The 23113-nt window shown below is 39.5% G+C and overlaps 1 protein-coding gene across 6 annotated transcripts in view; it reads left to right on the top strand.

Annotated features, from left to right (window-relative positions):
- TMEM131L (transmembrane 131 like) overlaps positions 1-23113 on the top strand; it is a 177217-nt gene that overhangs the window by 106972 nt on the left and 47132 nt on the right. For 2 of the 6 annotated variants that reach the window (XM_039479164.2, XM_074396807.1), the window contains exons 8-17: positions 10689-10766; positions 10968-11121; positions 12983-13041; positions 13355-13463; positions 14947-15040; positions 15555-15708; positions 16659-16829; positions 18233-18302; positions 19411-19528; positions 21577-21718. In XM_039479164.2, the coding sequence (XP_039335098.1) occupies positions 10689-10766; positions 10968-11121; positions 12983-13041; positions 13355-13463; positions 14947-15040; positions 15555-15708; positions 16659-16829; positions 18233-18302; positions 19411-19528; positions 21577-21718 (1149 nt within the window). Of the gene's footprint in view, positions 1-5936; positions 8227-10688; positions 10767-10967; positions 11122-12982; positions 13042-13354; positions 13464-14943; positions 15041-15554; positions 15709-16658; positions 16830-18232; positions 18303-19410; positions 19529-21576; positions 21719-23113 lie in introns of those variants that run through there. The other 4 variants (XM_039479163.2, XM_074396806.1, XM_074396808.1 and 1 more) reach the window with 3 other exon arrangements.

Below are 23113 nucleotides of genomic sequence, written 5' to 3'. Positions count from 1 at the left end.
CAAATTCAGAAAAACATGTCCTCCCACCTCCCAGCCCTCCAAGCACTAATTTTAAGCAGAATTGTTCCTAGTACTTCATATGTGCCGAAGAGAGGGAAGGAAGTTGGAATCCCGCTTGAATTCATGCTGGTTGTTAAAGTCTCAGACCTTTGCACTTAACACTTGGCAGGGAGAGATCACCGTCAGTCAGGAGGCTAATCTGGGTACTTTGGGGGTTAGAGAGGAGCCACCTGTGCACACCACCGCTCCTCTCAGGAAGGGGCACCTGAGATGCTCTAGCCTTCCCTGAGTTTATGTGTTTATTTGCCTGGCGGTAGCCCAGTGACGCGGCTGGCCTGCCGTCTGTTTTCCGGGTGTGGATTTCTGTTTCTTCCTTGGGCCCTAGTTTCTGGCATTTCCCGGACTCTTGTGCTCAGTGGTGTTGACGCTGTGTTAGGAGCAGAGCTTCTGCAGAGTCTGTGGGCAGCGACCTTGAGATCTGTGCACAGGGTGGTTTCCGTTGCCTCTCGCTGTGGACTTGCTGAAACCTGCGTCTCAGGGAAGGTTGTTTCCTTTCTGTCCGCTGATTTCTACTGGGGTGTTCCTCTCGGCAGACACCCTGAGGTGAGCGGTTTTCGATACTTTGAAAGTGCGAGTCCATCAGGGCCTGTTCTTTTTCTGTGTTAGTCAGCCCTGTCCCCAGGACTTGCTTGTCCCCCACTGTTCCTCCATTTAACCAGATTTTTGTGTTGGTCTCTTTCTTCTCAATCACTTAGTGTGTGTTCCTTTAATTTTTTTTTTTTTTTTTTTTTTTTTTACTTTTTGGTCTAGATATTCATTTTCCCTTTAGATATTTCTCTTTTTTTTTTTTTTTTTTTTTTTTTTAAGTGTGTTCTCCCAAAGCGAAGGAGGTAAAATCAAGTTCTGGGTCTACTAAAAGCATCTATAGTTCAAACAGATCTTTTTTCTGTTTGCTGCATTGCATAATCTTACATAAGAGATACTCACCTGTCAGCCCAGTGTCCCAGTCAGGCCCAGGCTCAGTTTATCTTCTCCTACCTGGTTCCCCTTTAATGGTTTCCTCTTTGCTGTGCCTTCTCTCGAGTCCTAAATGCAGTAAACTTCTCAAGCATATTCCCTCAGAGCACAAGCAGTAATTGTATCTCCACTGAAAAATGCACTGAGCATGCCACACTCCCCTTCCTGATTTCCTCTCGCCTGTCCAGGTTTGTGGGCGGCTTGGTATAGCCGCCTCAGCCTTTGATGGTAGAGCTCCTTAATTGTTTACTATGGGGGATTTAAAAATGTGTTTTTCCACAGTTCCTAGAACTGAATTGTGGTTTCTTAATTTTAATTTATTTTTATTTTTACTTTTTTTTTTTTTTTTTTTTTAAAAGACAGGGTCTTTCTCTGTTGCCCGAGGTAGAATACAGTGGCGTAGTCACAGTTTATTACAACCTTGGCCTCCTGGGCTCCCTGAGTAGCTGGGACTACAGGCACGGGCCACCATACTTAGCTAAGTTTTATATTTTTTTATGGAGAAGGGGTTTCACCATGTTGCCCAGGATGGCTTCAATCTTCTGAGCTCAAGTGATCCACCTGCCCTGGTCTCCCACAGTGCTCGGATGACAGGCATGAGCCGCTGTGTCCGGCCTGAATCCTTTTTTTTTTTTTTGGAACAATTCCAGTCTGCTGAGATCTTACTTGTCTTTCTGTTTTATTAGATTCTTTTAAAAGCTCCATTTAGCACAAAGACACATTTTGCTCATTTTGAGTACCCTTACAATGAGATCTCAGGTTATCTCCACTTCTGTTTTTATGTCTGTTTAACCTGGCCTTCAAGGTTTCTCTTTCTTTTGTTTTTCCTTTTTAGTTGGCATGTGATAATTGGACTTATGTATGGAATAGATAGTGCTGTTTTGATATGTGTGTACAGTGTGTGATGATCAACTCAGGGTAATTAGCATATCTCAGACATTTATCATTTCATTATGTTGTGAACATTCAAAATCCTCTCTTTTAGCTTTATTATGGTCAACCACAGTCGCCCTGCAGTGTTGTAGAACACCGGAACTCATTCCGTCTGTCTAGCTATAACTTTGTATTGGTTACCCAGCAAGGTTTGGTTATTTCAAACCATTTCAGCTGTGTCTAGTGCTTGCTTTTCCCTTTCCCTATATATAGATGGGGTAAAATATACAATATACTTAACACAAAATTTACCATTTTTATCTTTTTTTTTTTTTTTTTTGAGACGGAGTCTCACTCTGTCACCCAGACTGGAGTCCAGTGGTATGGTCTTGGCTCATGCAACCTCCACCTCCCGGGTTCAGGTGATTCTCCTGCCTCAGCCCTTCGAGTAGCTGGGACTACAGGTGTGTGCCACCACACCCAGCTAATTTTTTAAATTTTACTGGAGTCGGGGTTTCACTATGTTGGCCAGGCTGGTCTTGAACTCCTGACCTCGTGATCCACCCATGTCAGCCTCCCAAAGTGCTGGGATTACAGGCATGAGCCACTGTGCCCGGCCTATCCATTTTTACCATTTTTATGTGTACAGTTCACTGACAGTAAGCACATTCACAGTTTTGTACAGTCATCACCACCATTCATCTCCAGGACTTTTTCATCACTCCAAAGGGAAACTCCATACCTGTTAAACACCTTCCCTCAGCCACCACTGTTCTCCCTGGCAACCACTATTCTACTTTCTGTCTTTCTGAATTGGCTATTGAAGGTCCCTCATATAAGTGGGATAACACGGTATTTGTCCCTTCGATTTATTTCACTTAGCATAATGCCCATGTTATGTAGCATGTATCAGAATTTTATTCCTTTTTAAGGCTGAATAATACTCTGTTGTACATGTATATCATGTTTTGTTTATCCATTGACCCATCGATGGACATTTGGGCTTTTTCCACCTTTTGGTGTATATGAGTAATCTTGCTGTCAACATGGGTTTATAAGTATCTGTTTGAGTCCCTGCTATCACTTTTGAGTGTATACCTAGAAATAGAATTGCTGGATTGTATGGTAATTCTGTTACGTTTTTTGAGGAACCACCATAGCATCCTTTCTTTTCTAGCCTAATTCTCGCCACAGTGATGCCTACTAAGTATAAGCTGTGCCCATGTTACTCAAGGTCGAGTGACAGCAGCCTGCATCACAAAGCTTAAACTTCTGCCGAGTCCAGATCTTGTTTCAGGGCCTGTGCCAGACATGCAGGGCCTACTTGCCATTTGTTTGAGGCTCAGCATCATCCAACTGTATAAAAATAGTTACTTGCCTTTGAACAGAGCCAACATATGCTGCCTGACCTACCAAGGTGAAAATCCCACATGGCTCTACCCAAGCTGCCAGCCCAGGTTGTGGTAGTTAAAAGCTAGTTACCTAAGTGTAAAACCCAAGGTGTTACCCAACACAGATGACTTCCACTTGGCCCAACCAAAAGTTTAGATAATACAGGGGTTATCTTATTCTCCCATTTGCTTTTTGTCTGTCTTTTGGGAGTTTCTGACACATTTCAGGGAGTGGGAGGTAGTGTCCAGCAAATGACACTTCTTTTTATCTTGAGCTCTGAGCCAATTGTGAAATAAGACAAAAAGCATTTGAAGTGTTTTAGAAGAAAAAAAAAGTCTTAGAAACCAAAGGAGTGGTAGAGAGTTTTCTTCTAAAAGCTTTAATGTGAGAAAAATGCTTCCCTCAAGCATCTAAATTATTTGTTGTGGAATTTTATTAAATAAATGTGTTAATTATGAGTGAGCAAATTATAGTCTTCCCTTTGAGGCCTACTATATACCCAGTGGTTTGCATATGTATCTCATTTAGCACTCACAATGTTGCTGTGAATTCAATAACTTGATTTTATAGAAGAGGAAGCTGAGCTTAGAATGGGTAGGGAATGTCCCCAGGGTTTTATGGCTGGGATTTGATCTCAAATCTGTGTTGGCTAAGGCATTTGGCCACATTGCCTTTACTAAAATGATGTGGACAAGGAAAAACGCTATCCATATGCTTTAGCCTTTTTTTTCCTCCTAAAAGCAAACTCATTTCAACCACTTCCTAGGTTTTTACAAATGTTTGTATGAGTGGGTCTGGCACCATAGTTAGATTTTGTTTCAGTGGTTAATATCAGAGGAATAAAAGGGTAGTAGTGGTGGTGGGGTGGGGGTTGAAACACAATTGCTGTTTAGTGTCAGGGAATAATAACTTTACAGTGCTTACTAATAACTCAGTGGAGCCTGCTGTTATGCAGGATATCCTAAATTAGGAGTTTGCTTATGGAATCTGAGTGTTAATATGGAAGGCACCCAAGATAGCTCTCATTTTATACAAGATCATTTGCCATGTACATAATACTGTGTGTGGGGAACACCTGCTGGAATGGTCAGATGGCTTATACAGAATCAGTGTTCTGGATACATATGTTGGTATAAGAGATTTACTTTTTTTTTTTGAGATAGACTGTTGCCCAGGCTGGAGTGCAGTGGTGCAATCACAGCTCACTGCAACCTCCACATCCCAGATTCAAGCAATTCTCCCGCTTCAGCCTCCTGAGAAGCTGAGATTACAGGCTTGTGCCACCATGCCTGGTGAATTTTTGTAATTCTTTTTTTTTTCGAGATAGAGTTTCGCTCTTGTTGTCTAGGCTGGATTGCAATGGTGCGATCTTGGCTCACCACAACCTCTGCCTCCCGGAGTTCAAGAGATTCTTCTGCCTCAGCCTCCTGAGTAGCTGGAACTACAGGCATGCGCCACCACACCCAGCTAATTTTGTATTTTTAGTAGAGTCGGGGTTTCTACATGTTGGTCAGGCTGGTCTCGAACTCCCGACCTCAAGTGGTCTGCCTGCCTCAGCCTCCCAAATTGTTGGGATTACAGGTGTGAACCACTGCACCTGGCCAAGATTTATAATGACCTTTAATATGTAGCATTCAAAATTGTGAAAGGGGAGAAAGATGTCTGAGAAAAATAGAATCTAAGATTGGGATTTATCTAAGTAATTCTTTCATATTTCATAAGTTATAGCCCTTACATAAAAAAGTTTAATGTAGTTATTACAGGAACATCTTCAGTCCTCTTGTTCATTCTGTCTGGATTAATCTGGATTCTCAAATATATTTATTGGACTGTGCTTTACTCTTGTTAATAAGTCATCTAAATGACTTAATACTTTAATTCTGTTATTTCCTTTCCTGTTTAATTGCACACAATCCTTCCAAATCACCCTCTTCTGGCCCAGGGCGTTAGCAATTCCTTAGCAAGTGAAGGGAGATGATTATTTTCTCTCTAGTATCCAGTTCCCTACATTCATACTTCTTCACCACAAAACTGTGCAAATACATGCCATACAAAAGGAGTTTTAACATTTCTATTTTCTTGGCCTTTGCATTTTATCTTGGTATGTTTTTCTAATATATATCCCTGTGTTGATAGATTTTTAGGCCTTTAGGTATCTAGGAGAACTAGACTTGGTCTATTCTGATTTGTTAAAAAAAAGTAATGACTTGCAGTTTAAAAACCTGCTATTTTTTTTTCTTCTGTTTTTCTACTAACTAGCTCCAAGAACTTTGATAAGTCTCTTAACTCCTCGAAGCCACATTTCCCCCATCTTCTAAAAGGGGATAATACTTTACATGAAGTAATATGAAATGCACAAAGTATATTAATACTTTCAATGAAGACTACTTAAGAAAAATTTGTGTATAGAGTTACTGTTTCTTTTTTCTGTAAAATGTCTGATCTGATTTGTTAAAGGAGCATGGGAGGTTTCAAAGCTAGAGCATTCGATTTTTGTTTGTTTTTCGGTCTAATCAGCCCGGGCCTACTCTGGATGAGGGATGAGGGTGTGTCCTGCTGTCATATAGTGTGCTCACTTGGGGACAGTGCGGGGGTGGAGGATGGGGGGTGGGGGGGGTGGGACTTGTAACCCTAGTGCGTGGTTGCCCCATGGCTAATATTTTGGTTAGAGTTTCTTTTTTTTTTTTTCTTCAGGATAACATGCTATTGTTTTGTTCTTTTAAGAAAGATTTGAATTTGAAAATTTCGCTTTTAGAAAACTTAGCATACTTCTGAAGGACAGTTTGGAGGTGCTGGAGCGCCCCCTTGTGGGATTCTGAGATATGTCCCACAGCAAATGACAAAAGAGTGATTTTTAAATGCCTCTCAGTAATAGAAGAATCTTAATTAAAACGGCAAGTTATAAATACATCCATCCAGAGATTTACTAAGAATGACAAAATATCAGGTTTTAAATCACAGCAAATCACTGTGCAAAATAGGGTTGTTAATTATGTCGAAAACGGTTAATATGATTGTTAACTTTTAACATTATCTCTTCATTTGAAGACATATTTTAGGGTAGAGAATTGCCTTGTCAAGTTAAGACCTTAAGCTAGTTACATTGTTGTAGATTTCTTAAAAAGAAAAAAAACCTGTTATAAATGTGTACTTTAAAAGTGTTTTAATACGATTTTTACTTTAAATGTTTTTTTGAAAGTTTCAGATCAGAAATACACACTGAGCATCAGGTTTTTATTATTCTTTTATTTTTAGGCACCGTTTACTATTTTCTGTCTCTTACCCTTTGCAAGCTTCTCTTGCCCTTTCAAGCCAATTCCGTAGCATCTGTGGCTGTGTGCCCACCGCTATCCATTCACCAGCTGTTTATTGAGTGCTGTTGAAGTGATAGGCATTGTGATAAAAACACCACACTTAGAATCCCCTGGGGAAGATAGACCTCGACCAGGTTGTTGTGAGAATCGTTACAAAAAGTCAGGTAGAAGTTGCTGTGGTACCTGAGAGGGATATTGAAGCTGGGACATGAAGCATAAATCAGATTTAGGTAGGTGGAGAGGTGGCTGGGTTTGGAGAATGGGTGCACCGCAAAGGGCTGGGAAATTCAAAGATTGTACGACAAGCAGAGTAGGAAGTAGACCGGTGAGGTTAGAGCATGCGCAGGGAGGTGGAAACTAGGCAGGTGCTGGAGTTTTATAGCTATAGCAGAGGATTTGGGACTTTTGCCAGGTGAGAAATCTTTGAAGAGTTTTAAGGAAATAGTGGCATGACCAACCAGATTTGTATATGGGTAAACTCATTCTTGATGCAGTGTGGAGAATGGAGTGGAAAGGGCAGAGGTGGATGCAGGGAGAGTAGGAGGAAGTTGCTACACCATCATTTTTTTCTGTAGTTTAGTGTTGTTAGAGTATTTATTTTGACTTTATGAGCTATACAGTCTCTGTTGCAGGTACTCAACTCTGCCATCGTAGCACGAAAGCAATAGCAGATGGTCCATAAAGGGACAGGCATGGCTGTGTTCCAGTAAAACTTTGTTTACAAAAACAGGCAGCAATCTGGATTTAGCCTGTGGGCATAGTTTGCCAACCCCTGATATCTGGAATATTAAGAAAGAGGAGAAGGGAATGGGTTTAAGGGCTCATGAAGGAGGTACAATCAGTATGACTTGGTTATGGACTTGTTTGAAGAGAGTAAGTGAGAAGGTGAAGTGAAAGTGGTTTTCAGCTTTCTGGCCTAAACAACTGGATAAATAATGATAGGACTGATGAATAATGGTGCTAAGACGAGACTCACAGCAAGGGCGGCTAGCTTGGGGTATGTGAGGCTTCAGGCGGATGCCCAGTCACTGGTTGGACATATGGTATGAAGAGGTCTGAGCTAGAGGAATCAGTGTGGGTGGGTTCAGCATGCCAGCAAGCTCCCCTTGGGAGAGAGTGAAGAGGCCACAGGCAGCATCCAGCATTACTCACTGTCTGATGGTTAGAGGAGGAACAGTGGCAGAGGAACCAGAGGGAAAGAAAAACCAGAGGGACAGGTGGTTCAGGCTATTAACAGGACAGGGGGTTGGTGACGGCAGGGAGAGGGGTGAACAAAACGAGAAGTTTCTGTTGGATTTGGCCATGTGAGGATCAATTTGTAACTGGTTAAAACAGTTTCAGAGCTGGGTATGGTGGTACATGCTTGTAGTCTCAGCTACTCAGGAGGCTGAGGTGGGAGGATTGCTTGAGGTCAGGAGTTTGTGTCTGCACTGCACTGTGATTGCGCCTGTTCAGCCTGGGCAATATAACAAGTGTTTATTTTTATTTTATTTTATTTTATTTTTTGAGATGAAGTTTCACTTTTCACCCCGGCTGGAGTGCAATGGCACTATCTCGGCTCACTGCAACCTCCGCCTCCTGGGTTCAAGCGATTCTCCTGCCTCAGCCTCCCAAGTAGGTAGTACTACAGGTGTGTGCCACTATGCCTGGCTAATACTTTTTAAATATTTTTAGTAGAGACAGGGTTTCACCATTTTGGCCAGGGTAGTCTCAAACTCCCAACCTTAGGCAATACGCCCACCTGAGCCTTGCAAAGTGCTGGGATTATAGGCATGAGCCACTGCTCCTAGCCTAAGAAGTCTCTAAAAATAAGTTTTAAAAATTACAAAAAAAAAAACCATTTAGAAAGTGGACTTTTTCTGTTTATGTCTTTGATGTTGGGATTTGTTCATAGACAAATTTTAAAATCTATTTCTTCAGGCTGGTGTATTGGCACACACCTATAATCCCAGCACTTTGGGAGGCGGAGATGGGTGGAGTGCTTGAGCCCAGGAGTTCAAAACCAGCCTAGTCAACATGATGAAACTCCACCTGTACAAAAAATACACAAATCAGCCATGTGTGTTGTTGCATGGCTGTAGTCCCAGCTACTTGGGAGGCTGAGGTGGGAAGTTGGCTTGAGCCCGGGAGGTGGAGGTTGCATGAGCTGAAATTACACTACTGGACAACAGAGTGAGACTCTGTCTCAAAAAAAAAAAAATCTAGTTGTTTAAGATTTTATATTTATTTTACAAATCATATTCTATTTAAAAATACTAGCGGATATCAACAACGATTTATTTTAAAGAGTGTTTAATGTTTGGTCTGATTTACTAATTTAGTTAAACTCCTTAAATTTTTTTACTGCATTAAAAATATATTTTATTCTTTTCTGGCTAGGCACAGTGGCTCATTTCTGTAATCCCAGCACTTTGGGAGGCCGAGGTGGACGGATAACCTGAGGTCAGGAGTTCGAAACTAGCCTAACCAACATGGCGAAACTCCATCTCTTCTAAATTTACAAACATTAGCTGGGCATGGTGGCACATGCCTGTAATCCCAGCTACTCAGGAGGCTGAGGCAGGAGAATTGCTCGAACCCAGGAGGTGGAGTTTACAGTGAACTGAGATTGTGACATTGCACTCCAGCCTGAGGACAGTGCAAGACTCTGTCTTCAAAAAAATATATAGACACACACATACACACACGCACACACATACACACACACACACAGACACACACACACACACACACACACACACACGTATGTGTATATAAAAATTCTTTTTCTTAAAAAGATAATAAAAGTAAAAGAGTCATGGCTAACTACAGCCTTGACCTCCTAGGCTCGATCAGTCTTCCCACCTCAGCCTTCCTAGTAGCTGGGACTACAGGTGCACATCATCATGCCTGGCTAATTTTTTTTTTTTTTTTAAAGAATCGATTGGGTTTTGCCATGTTGCCTAGGCTGATCTCCAACTCCTGGGCTCCAGTAATCGAGCGGCCTTGGCCTCCCAAAATGCCAGGATTACAGATATGAACCACCATGCCCGATCTATTATTCCTTTTTTTCCCTGTATTTTAATTGCCTGAATGACAACTGACATAGTTTAAAATGTATTCTTATATAATGTACTTGGGTAAGTCTTATAAATCTAACAAATTAAACATAATTGTAGTGATTATTCTTAGTAATGCATCTTTCCTGGGTTTTTAAATAGATGCTCACTTATTATTAAGCCGGGCTAGACTTTGGAGAATGCCTTCTTACCTTGCTGCGATTTGATGTTCAGACTGTGGCTTCCAGGCTGAGTACCTTTTTGCAATCACTATGCCAGAGACATTAAACTTAATGAAAGAGGAAATCTCATAGCTCATGTCTTTCAGGTTCACATACTGCACTAAATGACTTTTTGGTGTATTCACATGCCTGTAGCCCTCACCCTCCTACCCAAGGTTTTATCCCTTGCTTAGATTTTTCTTTTTCCTTTTCTTATATATGTTAACATCATCCCAGGTAGCTGTTAAGATCTTTAAATTTGACAGAGTCCTGAATTTTTTTTGTGTACTTTTGTCTCTTTCATCCGTAGTTCTTCCCTGTTAAAAATGATAGTCAATTGAGTTTTGGACATCTCTCTTTTTTTGCGTGTGTGTCTAACTTGAGGGTCATGGTTTCTAGGTCACTGTACAAATGGAAGGCACACTTAGAATCGACTGTTATTTTGTAAACCTACTTTAAAATAACAGTAGACTCCTGTGTTTAAACAACATTTTCAACAAACACTAGAAACGCCAAACTCCAGTGTTCCTATGTAGATTTAGAACATATTCACCTGCTTATTGGTGTAATAAGGAATTTTCATGTTGCCCAAGGGAGAACTGAGGATTTTCATTAGAATATGAGCTCAGTGACAGTTCTGAGAACAGATTTCTCTGTTTAGCTTACTGCTGTATATCCACGAAAAAGAATAATGCCCAGCATTTAGTAGATATTCAAGCATTTATTAATAGATGAAGAAGTATAGTTTCTGCATGCATGATATGTTGTTTATTGTTAATGCAAGATCGAGCCTTTTGCTTACTTTTTCTTTTTCCCCTTTTTTCTTCTTTTAGGCAGAAACCACTAATACTAGCCTCTTGCAGGTGCAACTGGAATGCAGTTTACATAATAAAGTGTGTCAGCAATTAAAGGTAAACTAAAAATATGTAGTGTTTTCTCTCTGGCTACTTTCCTGCCTCTTTGCTTAAAAATAAAACACAAAACAGCATATTCTGTTCTCATACATGTGCCATTCCGTTAAATGATTTTCCTTTCTTCCAGAGTTTGAAACCACAAAGTTTAGATGGCTTTTTTGTTTGTTTTTCCTTCTTCCCTCCTCCTTCCAATCTCAGAGCTGTTATCTGGAATCTGATGATGTTTTGCGTCTACAAATGAGCATAATGGTAACAACGGAAAACACTTCGAAAGAATTTGAAGAAAACACACAAGATTTGTTAGATCATCTCTCTATTGTTTACGTAGCTACAGATAAATCTGAGACTGCAGGTAAGGTGAAATGTTTAAACATTTTCATTATATTTTGATAAGTCTGCATTATCATTCTATAGCATTTATGTATAGACTGTATCATAGCAAACCAAGACTAATAGCCTTTGTTTTAATTATTAAGCGATGGTAGTAACTGGTTCTCAGCCTGCAACTGCTAAGAAGGCTGTATTATTTTGAGGAAAAGTTAAGTGACAACTGCAAACTAGTCTGAGTTTCCTTGGGAATAATTTTTCTTGGTGTTTGTAGATAGTAAACAGGTTAAATGGGCATGACAGTTTCATATAAATATTCATAAAGTATTCGAAGTCTTGGGTTTCTTGTTTCACTTTTAATGATTTGTCTAAGCTCAGTTAACCAAATCACGCTGTTTTGTATTTTAAATAGCTAATAGGATATTTGGTCCTGGATGCTTGACAATTTAGGTAGAATTTTAGTGTTCAGTTTTGTGACCTTTGTCTTTGGAAATGTGTATCCTACTTATCAGAAATAAGCAAGTCCATCTGTTTAACTTCCTGAGAACTTTTTTCAGAGACACATTATGTGACCCATGAAATTCATAACAGAATTTACTAGTATCTTTTGGTTATAAAGACTCTTCTGAATGTGACTGTATGTATGCATTTGTATTCAAAGAAAGTATAGTTTTTATTCTTTGGGTTTTTTTTTTTTTTTTTTTGGTCATTTTTTGACGGGATCTTGCTTGGTAGCCCAGGCGGGAGTGCAGGGGTGTGATCTCGGTTCACTGCAACTTCAACCTCCTGGGCTCAAGTGATCCTCCCTCCTCAGCTTCCTGAGTAGTTGGGACCACAGGCGCACACCACTATGCCTGGCTAATTTTTTTTTTTTTTTTTTTGAGACGGAGACTCACTCTGTTGCCCTGGCTGGAGTGCAGTGGCGCCATCTTGGCTCACTGCAACCTCTGACTCCCAGGTTCAAGCAGTAATCCTGTCTCAGCCTCCCGAGTATCTGGGTTTACAGGTATGCACTACCATGCCTGGCTAATTTTTTTGTAGTTTTAGTAGAGATCGGGGTTTCCAGCTCCCGACCTCAGGTGATCAGCCTGTCTTGGCCTCCCAAAGTGCTGGGATTATAGGCGTGGGCCACCATGCCTGGCCCTATGCCTGGCTAATGTTTAAATTTTTTTTTTGTAGAACCTGGGTCTCCCCATGTTGCTTAGGATGGTCTTGAATTCCTGGGCTTAAGCAATCCTCCTTGCTTAGCCTCCCAAAGTGCTGGGATTGCAAGCATGAGCCACTGTGCCCAGCCTTGGCGGTCTTAATTGATCAACCAGCATTTACGTTTCAGTCCTCAGAGCTGGCTGTGGCAGTGCTGGATCAGCAGGACAGCTCTCCTGTCCCCAGTGCTTGGTGATTCTCATAACGGCTGGATGGACATCCATGTGGGGAACATCCCTGACCCATGGGGACTTCCTTTTAGCCTGTTGTGAAGGCTAAAAGGAAGACTGCGATCTGAGATCTCAGGGTTTTCTTCTTTCCAAATGTGTTTATCTAAATGAGGAAATGAGGGGCTTTCTAATCAACAGGAGAACATAGCTTTATTTGAAGTTGTTCCGTTGGTTGGTTTTATCCAGAAGAGCATTATATGACTCTAAACTCGGAATATTGCTTCTGGTAGTTCCTCATTATTTAGAGGGCTTAGGTTGGTAGGCATTTTTTAATGGATATTTTTTCTTGTGATTAAAAAAAATAGAAAACAGCTCCGAGTTTTGATTTCAGTTTTGAGAAACAAGTTAGCATTTTTTTATAGAGATGTGTAATGTGATATTTTAATTGCTATATGAAGGTGTGAGAATGAGATGGCTCCGTTTTAATCTCATTACTCTGATTCTTTTGGACAGATGATTCAGCAGTAAATATGTATATATTACATTCAGGAAACAACCTTATATGGATACAGGTAATTGTAAATGCTTACCTAAGGTAAACTTGGAAATTGCAAGTGTGCATTTAATTGTAGAATGTGAGGGTTTTTCAGGAACAGAGACAGAAGCACCATCTCTGTTCTTTTTTGCTTTAATTTAAGCCCATTTGCCCTTGTTTGAACCTCTGTTTGTATGAAGATTGTCAGCATCCCCTCCTATGGTTATGGCACAGATGCTGAGCAGTTGCTATGTGTGCTGGTCTGTGCTTTTTATTCCAACAGTTGATTCAAACTGGATGAATGTTCTCCCAGCTAAGAGTAGTAATGTGGGATTTTTCTTTTGTTTCAGGATATACGCCATTTCTCACAGAGAGATGCTCTGTCTCTGCAGTTTGAGCCAGTACTACTACCTACTTCTACAACGAACTTTACAAAAATTGCTTCTTTTACCTGCAAAGGTACAGATTTTTAAACAGATTGTCATTTGACTTTTGTTATCTGGTTGTCATGATGGCAACTCTTTCTACGGCTACAGATTAGGCATGGTTTCAAAAAAAAAAAATGAAATGAATGAGTTTGATTTCAAGAAGTCCAAGCCTTCATGATTCTAAGATAGTATGATGTAGAAACTATTGTTGATGCCACTTTTATTCTGCCACATATGTCAGATGTGGAGTTTAAAGCTTTATATTCTGTGTTGGTGACAGTTAGGAAGGAAAGCACTCTTACGTTTTTGACAGGAGTGTAAATATGCAGGCTGTTTTCAAGGGAAAATTGGCAAACTCTGTGAAAATTTTAAATGCACGTATATGCTCTTTGATCCTTGATTCTAGTTATAAGAATTTATCCTCCAGATATATATGTATTCAAAACAGTACCTACAGAAATGTGTGTGAGGACAGAGCCGCGGAACATGTGTTGAGATGTTGAGAAGCATGCATGGACAGCAGTGCAGGCAGTGTGTGTACGCTGAATTTTTTAAGAGGGTATATGTGTACTTACACATGCACAGAACACCTAGAAGGATGTTGGAGAGACTGCCAACAGCTGCCTTCTGTAAGATAATTGTTAAGTCAGGGTGAAGAAAGGGAGACTATTTTCACATTTTTTGATAGTGTCTGAATTTTTAAAAACTATATATATAACTCAAAAGTTGGGTATTAGCATCAGAGAGTCAAGAATTGAACACAAGTTGTCGGCTGGACGGGGTGGCTCACGCTTTTAATTCCAGCATTTTGGGAGGCTGAGGTAGGCAGATTGCCTGAGGTCAGAAGTTTGAAACCAGTCTGGCCAACATGGTGAAACTCCGTCTCTACCAAATATACAAAAAACCTAGCCGGGCATGCTGGTGCGTGTCTGTAGTCCCAGCTACTCGGGAGGCCAAGGCAGGGGAACCGCTTGAAACAGGGACGTGGAGGTGACAGTGACCCGAGATCACGCCACTGCACTCCAGCCTGGGTGACAGAGCAAGACTCCATCTCAAAAAAAAAAAAAAAAAAAAAAAAAGAGAATTGAGCACAAGTGACGTAATGTGATGACCTAAGTCAGGGAGAGCTTAAAAGTATTATTTGATCAATCGGCAGTGCTTTCAAATGCAGCCCACTGTGTGCCGGTCAGCTCCCTTTGGCCCTGGAGGTTTTATTCCTTCCTGGCTCGTGCCTCCCTCCCCGTACTCTGCCAGGTGCGCTTCATGTTTCACTCTTCTCATCTCTGGTAGAGAAGTTAGTTTTAAAAAGTGTGGGCTTCTGGATAATAGGCAACAAAGATGATGACAGGAGCGTTTGAGAAAGTAGTTCCCTTTATGTCTGATGCACTATTTTAATGGAAACAGAAAAGTGAATAAAAATTATGAAAAATAAGACATATATCATACTTTTGTTTGGGCTTAAGGAAAAGAAACACACTTAAGCTTCACATTTATTTCTTTATACCACAAAGCAGCTACATCATGTGACAGTGGAATTCTAGAAGATGTGAAGAAAGCAGCACACACTCCAACACTAAAAGCATGCCTTTTCTCTTCTGTGGCTCAAGGGTAGGTTACTTGCATTTCCCCTGAAATCCTGTGTTGTTGTTTTCCCCTCTAGAAGTGCTTTAAAAAAAATATACTGATATGACTTGTATGATTCTCTCTCTCTGGCCTTGCCTCCCCCTGCCTTAGCACTGCTACCAGGCACTGAAAGGACTATGAGCAGAGTGGGGAAAAGGAAGTGAAAGAATTCAAGTTTATGAAATAGGTTCAGCGTCAGGCAGCCAGGCGTGTGAAAAGAGCACATTTTCACAAGATGTTTCTGAGCTGACTTCAGGCCCTGGTTTGGCCCTGGCGGCCTCTGTGAGCTGTGCTGACTGCAGCCTGGTTGCTTCCCCTCTGGCTCCACTTGCTCCCCATGTCAGCCAGAAGGTTGAAGGAGGTGACTTCTGAGGTTGTCTCTGGCGCTAGCTTTCATTCAGTAATGTTTTATGATGCTCCTGTTTTTGCAGTTAGAGGCTCATAAGAAGGCCGACGTCCCACACTCATGGCTGATAGCATGCATGTCCTCTGTTCACAGGTATTTTAGAATGGACTCTTCTGCAACCGAGTTTCACATAGAGACTCATGAAAACACATCAGGACTTTGGTCAATCTGGTACCGCAATCATTTTGACCGTAGTGTTGTATTAAATGATGTGTTTGTTTCCAAGGAGACCAAGCACATTTTAAAGGTACATACAGTATTTTTTTCCCCCAAGTTTTAGCTTATTTTAAGCTTTAAGGTCAAATGCTGTGAAATTATTTTATTCCAAATGCTATGAAATTATTATTTATGTAAAATTTAATTTTAACTTATGATTTTTAAAACGTATTTTTCTTTTAACATTTTCAGACTTACTTTTAGGAGACTTCTCTTTCTCTCTTTGTAAAAAACTATTTTTAAAGAGTTCAAAGGGACCAGGATATAGCATTTCAAAATATCGCTCTTATCATTATTGAAAAATATTATATGTATGGTTTGTACCAAAAGGATTATATTTAGTAAAAATGAGCCTGGTTCATGATAAAATAGTAGGTTTTTTGCAAAATACCACTTACTAGAATTTCAAGATTACTTTTGTGAAATTTAAAACAGTGTCATCTTTTTTTTTTTTTTTTTTTTTTTTTGAGAAGAAGTCTGGCTCTGTCAACCAGGCTGGAATGCAGTGGCGCAATCTCGGCTCACTGCGGCTTCTGCCTCCTGGGTTCAAGTGATTTTACTGCCTCAGCCTACTGAATAGCTGGGATTACAGGCACGTGCCACCACGTCCAGCTAACTTTTTTGTATTTTTAGTAGAGACTGGGTTTCACCCACGCCCAACTAATTTTTTGTATTTTTAGCAGAGATGGGGTTTCACCGTGTTAGCCAGGATGGTCTCCTGACTTCATGATCCGCCCACATTGGTCTCCCAAAGTGCTGAGATTACAGGCATGAGCCACCGTGCTTGGCCAAAACAGTGTCACCTTAAGCATTATTTGTAACCTATCATTTCTATAAAAATATTTCAACTTTTGATCTGGAAATAACTGAGTAAAATTCTACTTTCTGAAGTATAGAAGAACGTTAACATCATACTTTATAATGATTTTAATAATAATCAGTGTTAGGAAAAGTAATTTCTCTTGCTTCTTTTCTTTTTAGATTCTGAATTTCACTGGCCCTTTATTTCTACCTCCAGGCTGTTGGAATATATTTTCTTTGAAACTTGCTGTTAAAGACATTGCCATAAATCTATTCACCAATGTATTTTTGACTACAAACATAGGTGCCATTTTTGCAATACCTCTGCAGATTTATTCAGCACCAAGCAAGGTATTTTCTACAACACCATATGTGTGTTACAATTTTCTTAATCATTACTATTGCTTTTTATTAATCTTTAGTGCTTGGGTTTTATTAACTGGGTTAAGCTTATGTTCTTTAAGGCTAAGAAACTGAAGGAGATTACCAGGCCAATCTTGAATGATAAATTGTTCAGACATGGAAATCTTTTATTTGGAAAGAGGATCTCTTTTTTATAAAGTAATTTGAGGTTCTTGAATAAAGTGAGGCATGACCAATAAATTAATAGATGTCATTTTCATTTATTTCCAAAATTTGTAGAGCAACAAATACGTGCTTGCTATAGAAAACAGTTTGGCTTTTAGTACATACTTGCAACGACTTAATAAACTAGAATGTTAAATGCTTTATTTGGATCTCTTCTACGTGACTCTTAGTTGTTTGTAATCCTTGAGTTTCCTTAGTGGGCCAAGTTTAAAGCCTGCAAAGATTCGCAATTAAGAAGATGCTTTCTAAAATCTGGATAAATTATATTTAATTTAGGTCGTCTTAAATATGTTTCTTTTTTTTCCTTAATATTTATTTCTTTTCATTTGGTTATTATTATTGCTTCTTTTTGCTTCAAGCTATTTTGTATAACTCTGGGTTCTGGTTTTTCTATGAAACATTCATGCAACCATCTTTATTTTTCTCACTTATAGTATTGATTTTTCATAGTTAGAAATGCCTCATGCTTAACTAGCTGTAAGCGTGCAGAGAGGACTTCTAAAACTAAACCGAAATATAAGGTTAATTCCATTTATCCATTTCAGCAGGGGTAGTTTCTTAGAAATTTGTTTTTCCATCCAAGAGATGCATAAGGAAAGCAGAGTGACAGTGGGAGGAGCAGGCAGGTTTCAGGTGTATGTGGAAGTCACACATCTGTGCTCTCCATACCTGCAGGAAATGGGAAATTTAATGTCCTGAATAGCTAGAACTAGATCAGCGTACTGTTTCCCAGAGGATTAGAGTGAAGTTTAAAAAAACCAAAACCTCTTGCCACTGAGAATGTCCTGAGACTAACTTAATCTTTTTTTTTTTTTTTTAATTTAAAATTTCTTTTTTACAGTAGGGTCTCACTCTGTTGCCCAGGCGTCAGTGCAGCCACGTGATCATAATCTTTAATTCCGATGGCAGTTTGGTGTCTTGTGGGCCCAAGGGTCATTATTGTCATTGATTATTGTGCGTTCAGAATCTACTCAGTGACCCTCCTGGGGAGACACAATTCAGTTTTGTCTGAAAATTTCTTAAAAATTAGAAAGTAATTTACTGGCTCATGGTTAAAGGGAAGTTCACTGAAGCGCAGGCTAATGTCTGCTTTGAGTTTTAGTGCGTTAGGATTTTTATGTTTAGTGCTGTGTTTTAAGTTATTCATATATTACTTTTCAATCTAGGAAGGGAGTCTGGGTTTTGAAGTGATAGCACATTGTGGCATGCATTATTTCATGGGAAAATCAAAAGCAGGTAAGTATTTTGCCCTTAGGCTTTCTGTAGAACTCTAGTTTGGGGGAGTGGGAAGTAGTGAAGAAAATGAGCATTTGTCCATGGAATAATTAGTTCTATAAGATAATTGCATCCTATTCTATTCTTAGAGAGGATGATCATTAACAGAATGACTTAAAAAATGACTTAAAATTGTTAAGAACCCTCCAGAAACATCTCGGGTACTTGTGTAAATAATGCCCCCTTATTATGTAGTAGCTTATACCTCTGCAAGGGATTTCTTTTTTTTTTTCAAATAACTGTTTGATCATCATAGCACCCATAGGAAAAATTGGAAGATTCTGATTCTTTTATAAAAGAACTGACTAGAAGTTAGTCAAAATAACCTGGAATTGTATTTGAGGACTTAAGTTATAGGAGCGTAAACATTTTGCAGAGGGTGCTGGTTGTGGTTTGAGGACTGAAGAGCTTTGGTGTTGATGTAAAAGCTGTTTCTTGTTTTGGGTTTTTTTTTTTTTTTTTTTTTTTGTCTTTTGATTTATAAAGATATTTAAGGAGAGTTTTAAAGTACAGTGTTTTTTGTTTTTTTTTTTCCCCAAGATTCCCACATTTCCTTCCTGATCCCCTACTTAGCAAGATAGAACAAATCTTGGTAGGATGAGGTGAAAGATGGGCCAGTTATAAACATGCACCTTCTCTAGGATCGACTCTTGGTCTTTGCCCTCTTTCAAGAACTACTGTTTTCCCTCAGCACTTTAGATAGTGACCTGGAAGACTTGATGATTAGCATTTGTGTGGAAGGAGTTTTGCATGTTAGATTTAAAGCTGTTAAAAATTTTCCAAGTAGAGTTTTGTTTCAGGCTGTATTCATGAGCCATGTGTCTTTTACGTTTTTACCTTCACATAATTCGATTTAGTTTTGTTTTATGACATGTTTGTTTAATTTGATGTATCATTTGCCATTGAGTTAGAGGGACTTTTAGCAAATAAGCAGCAGAGGACAGAGGTGGCATTTATTCACTCTTCAGTCCTCTCAGTTTAAGAAGTTTAATATTCAGCCCTTGGCATTATTTACTAATTGAATTATATTTTCTGTAAATCTAAATATGGAGTCTGATCTACCTTTTAGGAAATCCTAACTGGAATGGGAGCCTTTCTCTGGATCCATCTACCTGGGATGTGGATTCTGAACTTGCAAATAGATTGTATGAAAGATGGAAGAAATATAAAAATGGTGATGTCTGCAAGTACGTCACCACTTGTCGTCTTTCTTGTTTGGTGTGGGGAGACACTGTTATGGTAGTCCCTCCTTACCTGCAGGGATACATTCTAAGACCCTCCCCCCGACTCCCCTATGGATGCCTGAAACTGCAGATAGTAGCAAACCCTATATACTATGCATGAATTTCTTTTTCCTTTATCATAATTTCACGAATAGAAGAGCAGTCTCAGCATACTTTCCTTTCTTTTTATTAACTCGACAACTTTCACCTTTTTGGGTAAAAGGAAGCATTTTATGGCGTCTCCTTGACATATCTGAATTGTCAGTATCACTATTCTTGTACTTTAAAGCCATTATTAAGTCAAATAAAGGGTCCTTGAACAAAAGCACTGTGATGCCGGGATAGTCGACCCGATGACTGAGATGGCTGCTAAGTGACTAGCAGGCAGGTGGTGACTACAGTGTGGACGTGCTGGGCAGAGGGATGATTCACATGTCCCACACAAGATGGAGTGGAATGGTTTGAACTTTGATCTTGCTACTCAGCAGTGTGTGTAATAGAAAGGTTGTGAATTATTTCTGGACTTTTTCATTTAATATTTTCAGACCCCAGTTGACCACAGGTAACTGAAGCTTTGGAAAGCAAGACTGTGGATAGGGCACCAGTGCACTGTACACAGTGTTTTATTGACATCACAGTTCTTAATTTCTAGTGATTGATATTTCTCTCTAGCTTTCAATTTTGACAAATTTCAAACCTCAGAAGTTGAGGATAGTGAGTGCAGTGAGTACTCAAATAGTCCTCATCTAGATTTTGTTCACCAGGTGTTCATATTTTATCACTTCGTCTGGGTGTGTTTCTATGTGTGTGTACACTCATATATAGAGAATATGAGAAACACATAGAAACACACACAGACTTTTTGCCAAGTCATGGAAAGGGAGCTGTAGATGTCATACGTCAACTCTCAATACTTTATTAGGAAATTCTTTATTTCCTAAGGGGAATATTTTCTTATATATAACTGTACTACCATTGCGTATCTAAGAAGCTTGGCATTCATTTAATTATATTTTTTAATATACAGCTTGCGTTAAAATTTTCCCTAGTTGATCTGATAGTGTTCATTGTAGCTGCTTTTTCTTTTCCCTTTCTTTTAATCGAGAATCTACTGAAGGGCCATGCATTGCATTCGGTTGTCATGTTTTCTTAGTTTTCTTAGACTGGCGTTCCTACCTCTCATCAGCTTTTATCATGTTGATACTTTTTGAAAGTTCAGGCCAGTTGTTTTATAAAACATTTCACACTCTGGATTTTTCTGATTGCTTCCTCAAGTTCATGTTCTGATTAAATATTAAATGTTTTTGGCAAGAATATGAGTTACCTGGTGGCCCTGTGTCTGTATTATTTCATCTCATCAGGAGGTACCTAAACGTCACTTCCATTATTGGCATTGCTAAGTTGAGTCACTTGGTTTAGGTGATGAGTGACAGAACTCTCCATTGTACATATCTTTGTCCTTGTGTAATTAATCTGTGCTATGACAATTTGATAGCATATAAATGACCTATTCCCTAAGGATGTTTCACCCCATGGTTTTAGTATTTATTGATAATAAATACTTGCTGAAATCACTTGTTAGACTGATGGCTGCAAAAATGATGTTTCTGATTATTTTGTTCGTATATATATATATTTTATACACACATATATAATTTTAAGAGTGTTTGTCTTGTTTTTAAGCATCCCTGTAATTCTTTAGTTGCGGTGTTGTACTCTTACCGTCACTATTATTTTTCATGATAAATCGTCCCAGATTTGGCTTGTGGGAACCCTTTGACATGTTCCTGTTGTTCTTTGAGTGCTTCCTTGCTTCCTAGTAAAACAGAGCATTCTAGGATCAGTCTTGTACTTTCTCATCCCCAGACCTAGAATAAACAATTTCCCCAAGAGTCTTTTTCCTTTAAGTGGGAATAGTATTTAGTGATTTTCCTAAATATCAAAATTATTAAATATTAAATTTTTAGATATGAAAACTACTTTTCATAATAGTTTCTTTATCCATTAAACAGGAAGAATGTTTTGGGAACAACTCGATTTGCTCACTTGAAGAAATCCAAGGAGTCAGAGTCCTTTGTTTTCTTTTTGCCTCGTTTGGTCGCAGAGCCTGGTCTCGTGTTAAACTTCAGTGCAACTGCCCTGAGGAGCAGCGTGGTAAGGACAGTGTGTCTTTTCATCTCTTTGTCAGTGACTGTCCAGTGCTCGAGTCTTCAAAGTACCAGATAATTTCCACCTTGAGCTACTGTTTCAGAGCCAAAATTAAGGAGATGTCAAAAGAACTTGATGAGCAATAAAATTCTAAGCAGACTGAAAATGCATGAAACAAATAGACTTTGAATTGAATGTACACCCCATAAATGTGTCAGTTAAGGAAGTACTCAACTGCAAATAGCAGAGAAAATCTTGACTGGCTTAATTAGGAATCGTTTTATAACAAGAAGCCCAAAGAGGAGAAGTCCAGAGTGAGTCAGGTTGCACTCTGTGCTGCCATCAGGGACTGAGGCTCCTCTCCCCGTCTGCTGTCCATCCTCAGCGTGTTGGCTTTCGTGCTTGTCTGCGCTTCTCTCGTCCAGCTCTGGTGGCAGAAAGACTGGGCAGAGGGAAGGAGGTGCCTCCAGCAGACTTCCATTTATGTCCATAAGTCTCATGGCTAAGAACTCTGCACCACATGTGATAAGAATTATGCCTTATCAGGTGCTCACGGATTTTCTAAGGGATGACATCCTCAGGCTGTCTTTTGTTTGTTTAATTTTTTATTTTGAAATGATTTCAACTTAGAGAAAAGTTTCAAAAGTAGTATACCAGGAGCTCCCAATTACTTTTTGCGAAGATTCATCCATTTTTAATGTTTGCCACACTTGCTTTACCGTTTTTTCTCTTTCTGCATACATGCATCTTTGTGAGCCATCTGAGCAGGCGTCCCTAAACTACAGCCCGCGGGCTGCATGCGGCCCCCGAGGCCATTTATCCGGCCCCCCGCCGCACTTCAGGAAGGGGCACCTCTTTCATTGGTGGTCAGTGAGAGGAGCACAGTATGTGGCGGCCCTCCAGCGGTCTGAGGGACAGTGAACTGGCCCCCTGTGTAAAGTTTGGGGACGCCTGCATCTGAGTGTCAGACATTATGCCCTCTTCAACTTTCAGTGTGAATTATTTAAGAACAAGGGCTTTTTTCTGAACCAGAATATAATGATCAAAATCAGAAAATGTAACATTAATCATGATGCTGTTATTTAATCTACAGTATATATGTAGTATGTATATATGTAGTATATACATAGTACGTGTATGTAGTATATATGTGAAGTGTGTGTGTGTGTATATATATATATATTTTATATACACCCTGTATATACTACATATATCCAGATTGTAGATCAAGTGTTTTCAGAGATCCCACTATCATACTTTCTACCGTTTTTTTTTCTGATTCAGAATCCAGTCCAGTATTTCTCATGGCATCGGCAGGTTTTTGTAGTCTCCTTTAATCTTCCCCACCCGTTCTTTGCCTTTTAAGACATAGGTATTTCTGAAGCATGCTGGTCATTTATT

The sequence above is a fragment of the Saimiri boliviensis genome, chromosome 3, assembly GCF_048565385.1.
Source record: "Saimiri boliviensis isolate mSaiBol1 chromosome 3, mSaiBol1.pri, whole genome shotgun sequence".
Lineage (NCBI taxonomy): Eukaryota > Metazoa > Chordata > Mammalia > Primates > Cebidae > Saimiri > Saimiri boliviensis.
The sequence above is the reverse complement of the archived record's forward strand: the minus strand, read 5'-3'. Positions and strand labels throughout refer to the sequence as shown.